The 6,000-nt window shown below is 38.3% G+C and overlaps 1 protein-coding gene across 1 annotated transcript; it reads left to right on the forward strand.

Moving 5' to 3' along the window:
• The first annotated feature begins 1,146 nt into the window (after window positions 1-1,146).
• On the forward strand, window positions 1,147-4,520 carry LOC124505975 (olfactory receptor 481-like). Its single transcript, XM_047072012.1, has 2 exons — window positions 1,147-1,171; window positions 3,814-4,520. Exons 1-2 carry the CDS (start codon window positions 1,147-1,149, stop codon window positions 4,518-4,520), a joined length of 732 nt encoding a protein of 243 aa, XP_046927968.1.
• The last annotated feature ends 1,480 nt before the right edge of the window (window positions 4,521-6,000 follow it).

Genomic DNA, 6,000 nt, shown 5'->3' on the forward strand with positions numbered 1-6,000 from the left:
AATGTTTCTAAATGTGGTTTCTTGCAAAGATCTTCACAAGATGTGGGGAGTCGACCACAGAAGCATAGTCTTGATCCAGCAATATTACATGTCCCATTACACCCACATCAGTATGTTGCTTCCCCCGGAGCTTATTGGCTAGCCAAGTGGTTGGTGTCTAAGGTTTCATATGCAAACATTACTTGCTCCTTAGTATATAGGTTACCACTTTCTACAAGAGGATTGAATATCAAAGTTGTCCTTATTTGCAAGGTTATACTACATGCTTGCAAACAACCTGTCAGAATATGCTAAAATATTTTTCTTTCTCTTATTTTCCAATTGTAAATGGGTGGTTATAGCTATGTGTTAGAGAAGGAGAGGGGAGGAGAGGAAAGATCATTTGATAGCACACTCAGGAACGAAGTCAAGCTACCAAACAGTCATTTGGGATACTGTCGATTGGGGCATTTGTGAATCTACATTTTCTCACCGTGTTTTATATTTGTAGAAGGCAAACACTAAATCGCTTTCACTTCTACACCTGGTAGATGATGTGGCACAGGAAAGTGGCTCTGATTATACACAAGTCTTCCTCTTCCTTGACTGAGTTCTTGGCACATCGTCAGTGTGTGAGAAACCCTTGTGGATCGGCCAGTGCCATGTGTGCCCGCACGGGAATATGAGATTTTTTTCTGTCAGCTTTTACAAATTAACTGCCCCAAAGAGCAAATGCCAAATCAGAAGGCTTTAACGTCCTTGTGACAAGTTTTGCCCTTGTACCACACAATTCTATAAAACTACATCACGTGCAAATAATATAAATGCAAAACGAAGGACACTCAAATCCCCAGAGACATTTCCACAAATACATTAATCCTGAAGCTGGAAAATTTTGGCTGTTGGTATGGGAATTGGTACCAACAATAAGAAGTAGTCAACCCATGTCTAAACTATAATCAAAATCTCAATCTTTTTTTTTTTTTTGTACAAGTGATCTTTCAGGTCCTGTTATATTTTGTCACTCACTTTCCAGACCAATTTAATTTGACTAGGAATATGGCCTTCCTGACTTTAAATCATTATATTTTGTCTACTTATTGTGTGATACTAGTGTAAAAAATTGCAGGAAGACTTAGCCTGGGATGTGCCTGGGATGTGCCAGGGATGTGCCTGGGTGGACAGGCCTCAAGTAGGCATGGAGTCCCCATTAAACCATAGAGCATTTGAGCTTTCAAACTAATGTCAGTTTCTAGTACCACAGAATAAAGAAATTGAAAATGAAAAATGAAATGAAAATGAAAATGAAAAAAGAAATCCAAAATGAAAAATGATGGGATTTCCCTTGCCATGTGAGAGTCGGGTGTTTTTGTTGACTGCCACACAGAAATGTGATGGGATCCTGCGTGTTCCTGCAGTTCAGAGGAAGACATTCCCTTTAAGCTCTTGTATCAACACATATCATAATTATCAGTGTTATCAACACAGTCTTTCCCAACGTGAAGCTGGTCATTAAAAGTTTGGTAATCTAATCTCTTGAGAGTGTAAACTGTGACTCCTTGCTGTTAAAATTGTTAGGGAGATTGTATCAGGTTCTGGAACACTAAATTTCCATAAGGCCAGGCCCCCAAGCCTCCCAGAGTTCCAAGGATTATAATAATTGTACATTGTAGCTGCTTGCAGAAAGGGATATACTGAAGTGTTGTTGCTTGACACGGTAGTATAAAGTCAATTTTTCATCCACGAAACTTAAATCTTTTGGAGATAAAAATGTCTCTCTTGGGAATTCTGGGGCAAAATCTGTACCAAATATGGGTTTGGGGTTCAAAATACTGTCTTACACTGTCTTCCTCATCTGTAAACCTTCAATTTGAGAAAATGGCATCACAATTTATCCTGAACCAGTGATATAGAAGCAAGTGACAGAAATAAAGAGCAAAACTTATTTGGGAGGACATACTTTTAACCCAGGCTAGACAAGAGTAATGCAGACAAAACCCCACTAAAAAAAGATGTGTTCAAAATTTGAAATTATAAAAGAACAAACCCAGATGCAAACAGTAAAAAACAAGGTATGGTTGCAGACACATCAAAGAACATAATGAGCTAGTAGACAGTATAACATATTGGTTAATATTTTCGAAGGAATAAAAGAATAAGAAACCTCAGATGGGTTTTTGTTTTAGAAAAGACCACAACAATTTGAAAAAACAAAGAGATAATCTAGAAATAAAAAATATACCCAGAAAAAATAGATTAGATGGTAGATTATACATAACTAAAGAGAGAATTAATGAGCTGGAAGATAGATCTTAGGAATTACCCAGAATATCATATACTTACCTATGCAAAAAAATGAAAAAAATGAAAAAGTGCCATTTAGCATTATCTATCAGAATTTAAATTGGGCAAATCTTTTGACCCAGTAATTTCACTTCTTAGAGCATACCCAAGAGAACTACTGGTATATAAACATTGGCAGGGTATAGCTAAATAAATACTGATCAAACACTTAGAATGCTATGATTCATTACAAAGATTGAAGGAGATTAGTACATGCCCACAGGGAATTATCTAAAAAATATTTTTGAGTAAAAGGAAGCAATTTCAGAGCAATACAAACAGTAACATCACTCATGAAAAACCATATGGAAATCAGGAACAAGGAAGAGATTCTTGGCTATTCAAAGGGAGGACTGGGGTAGAGAACAATATGGGGCAGGAAAAGGAAGAAGCATCTTCAATAACCGCATCTCTGTCTATTTAAGGAGTTCGAGATTTGGTGGGGGGATCTATATAATAAGTGGGAAATGCCAATGCTGCAATAAATCATGGGTCACTTTCACATGGAGCATTGTGGCTCTTCTGCAACTCCTCAGGAACTGAGTCACAAGATAGTGTTTAAGAAAATAGTTCTAGGCTGCTTCTTAGAAATACCACGGATGACCAAAGGATAGCCCACATTAATTTTGTTGGTCCAAATCAAGTTTCAAAACAAATTTGATGTTTTCCATTGTTATATACAAATAATGAGAAGACTAAACGAAGCCCCTGAGACCTTTATGAACCTCAGACAGCATAATGGTGTAGGCATACATAAACGCACCTAATTTTCTCAGTCTCGTTGGATTTTCTCCCATTGGATTCTCAGTGGGATGTTGACAAACCTGTGCCTCTCTGACCTGAGGTAAAAGTTTTATATTCTAAATGGTCCTAAATCCTGCGTAAACAAACCCTGTCATACAGAGATGACTCCTAGAGTTTGTCTCTGTCATAATATTTGACCAGCCGGTAACAGTCATTCTTTGTTATTGATTTATTAATGTCCGCGCATTTGTAGCAGGAGCTACTAGTTGTTTATTTGAAATAGATTCTCAGTTATGAATTATTTGTTTACTGTTATCTATTGCTAAGTGTGTTAACATACAGCATCTCAACACAGCAACCATGTGAGGCAAATATTATCTTAATTTTTAAAAAAAGGATATTGGGGCGCCTGGGTGACGCAGTCGGTTAAGCGCCCGACTTCAGCCAGGTCACGATCTCGCGGTCCGTGAGTTCAACCCCCGCGTCGGGCTCTGGGCTGATGGCTCAGAGCCTGGAGCCTGTTTCCGGTTCTGTGTCTCCCTCTCTCTCTGCCCCTCCCCCATTCATGCTCTGTCTCTCTCTGTCCCAAAAATAAATAAACGTTGAAAAAAAATTAAAAAAAAATAAAAAAAAGGATATTGAGTCTCAGAAGGATTATATAATTTTCAAGGTCACCTGCCAGGTGGCAGACCTTAAATTTATCCCCAGAGCTTTTGGCTCTGAAGTCTTCTCTTATTTTCATTGCAGCAACAGTACATCACGCTTTTCCATATCATACTGGCACCCACATAGTTCAGCTTGGCTCTGATGTTGTCTTTGGACACACTTTGGACAACACTTTGGCTGAGTGTTTCCTGCTGGCTGCCATGGCCTATGATCACTATGTGGCCACCCGCTCTCCACTTCTCTACTCTACACACATGTCTTCCAGAGTCTGTATCGTCTTATTGGCTGCTTCCTATCTGGGGGTGTGTGTGAATGCTTCATCATTTACTGGCTGTTTATTGAGCTTGACTTTCTGTGGACCAAATAAAATCAACCATGTCTTCTGTGACCTCCCACCACTAGGGAGGCTTTCTTGTACCCATATTTATGTTGCTGAAGTATCTCCTGCCATCTTAGGTGGGTCAATCATTGTAATCACATTGTTTATCATAGCTGTTTCATATCTATACATCCTGCACTTGGTCCTGAATATGCACCCCACTGAGGGAAGACACAAGGCCTTCTCTTTTTGTACTTCTCACCTCAGTGCAGCCACTTTGTTTTATGGCACAGTCACGTTTGTTTATGTCACACCGAAGTCAAGCCACTCATCTGACGATATTAAAGTGGTGTCTGTGTTCTATACAGTGGTGGTCCCCATGCTGAACCCCTTGATCTACAGTCTGAGAAACAAAGAGGTGAAAGAGGCAATGAGAAAATTGATGGCTAGAAAAAATAGGTCATTTTGAAAGAAATTCAGTGTGATTCCAGAAACTGAAAAACTATAGTTTCAGGAACATATGTAATAGATGTTTATGTTGTCCATTAGCCTTATCACTTTATGTGAAGAAATATCTTAAATACACAATGCCAGTATGTTAATTAGTACCAACTTTAGTTTATAATTTTCTAGGACACAAAATATATCATTTCATGAAATTCTGCTGGGTTCGATTTAATGTATACATTTCAGCATTAGGAGACCTAGAGAATATAGTTTTACTTTTTCTCTGCTTTGCTCATTGGTTAGAGTCCATGATTACAGAGTGTTTTATTTTTCTTCTGTTAGCTTATTATTTTTAAAATATCTTCTTGTAAGTTAGTATCTTAGAAAGCATTGTGTACTCAATGGAAATGCAATTGATAGTAGTGTCAGTCCAGGTCACTTTCTCTGGAAGCCTTGGCCTGTCTTATACAGGGTTATCATAACCTTTGAAATGGAGTCTAAAAATTTTTATTTCCACCTAGAATAAGAGACCAAAAGAATTTATTCCATACTTTTGCCACCAAAGCAACTCAATCTAGGTAACACAGAAGAACTCTGAAGGCTGAGCCTTTGAGAGTTCCTTTGAAAATTCCCAGTAGATTTTTTCATATTTTTCAAAAGTTTGTCTCCAAAGACTTGTCTTTGAACCTTTGCTAACAAGCTTTTGAATAGTAGGAAAAACTACTGGGGAGTATTGGTGGGAGGAGGCTAAGGTACAGTGGAACTTTCTTTCAGCAAGCCAATTGGTATAAAATTATGGATTAAGACACCCAGGCTGATGCAGGCAAGGACTCTACCTGCGATCCTTCTCCCAAATATCTCCCGAAGTGTTCATTGCCACCACTTCCGTCACGACTTTATTTTAGGTGTTTATGATTGAGCCTGGACAGTTTTCACCCTCCTGAATTACTTCCCTGCCTCCAGAACCTTTTGATTAATCATGTTGAAAGATTAAAATATGGTTTTCCAATTATTACAAAAGTGATGTGTGTTGTATGAATCCTAGAGTAAATGTGGATTCCAATTCTCCCCAATCCACTGTTCCCAGAATATAAATTGGTGAAAGTAGAACTCTTTACAAACAGTCAGGGATAAGAAGACAACTTGCAGAAGGAATAGCTTCAGGAAGTCCTGGTAACTCAGGTCTCCTGTGGTGATGTTATTTATCCACAGTTTTTTAGAAAGATAACACCAGAGAGTCCGAGGTTAGTCACCAGGTTTTACAATGAAGTAATCAGGTGGCGTTCCCCCTCATCGCTCTGGACCTCTTATGTTGAGCATTTTAAAAAAGCATTTGTCAGCCATTTGTATATCTCCTTTCGTGTAATGTCTCTTCAAGTCCTTTGCCAATTTTATGCTCAGATTGTACTTTTCTTATCGATTTGTTCTTACTATAATCTGTCTACAACTCTTTTGTCAGATTTCTGCATTTGGAAGTTATACTCCCATTCCGGTTTGCCTTA

Source organism: Lynx rufus, unplaced genomic scaffold (genome assembly GCF_022079265.1).
Source record: "Lynx rufus isolate CCGP_SWC_20201006 ecotype Redwood Valley unplaced genomic scaffold, mLynRuf1.p SCAF_9, whole genome shotgun sequence".
Classification (NCBI taxonomy): domain Eukaryota; kingdom Metazoa; phylum Chordata; class Mammalia; order Carnivora; family Felidae; genus Lynx; species Lynx rufus.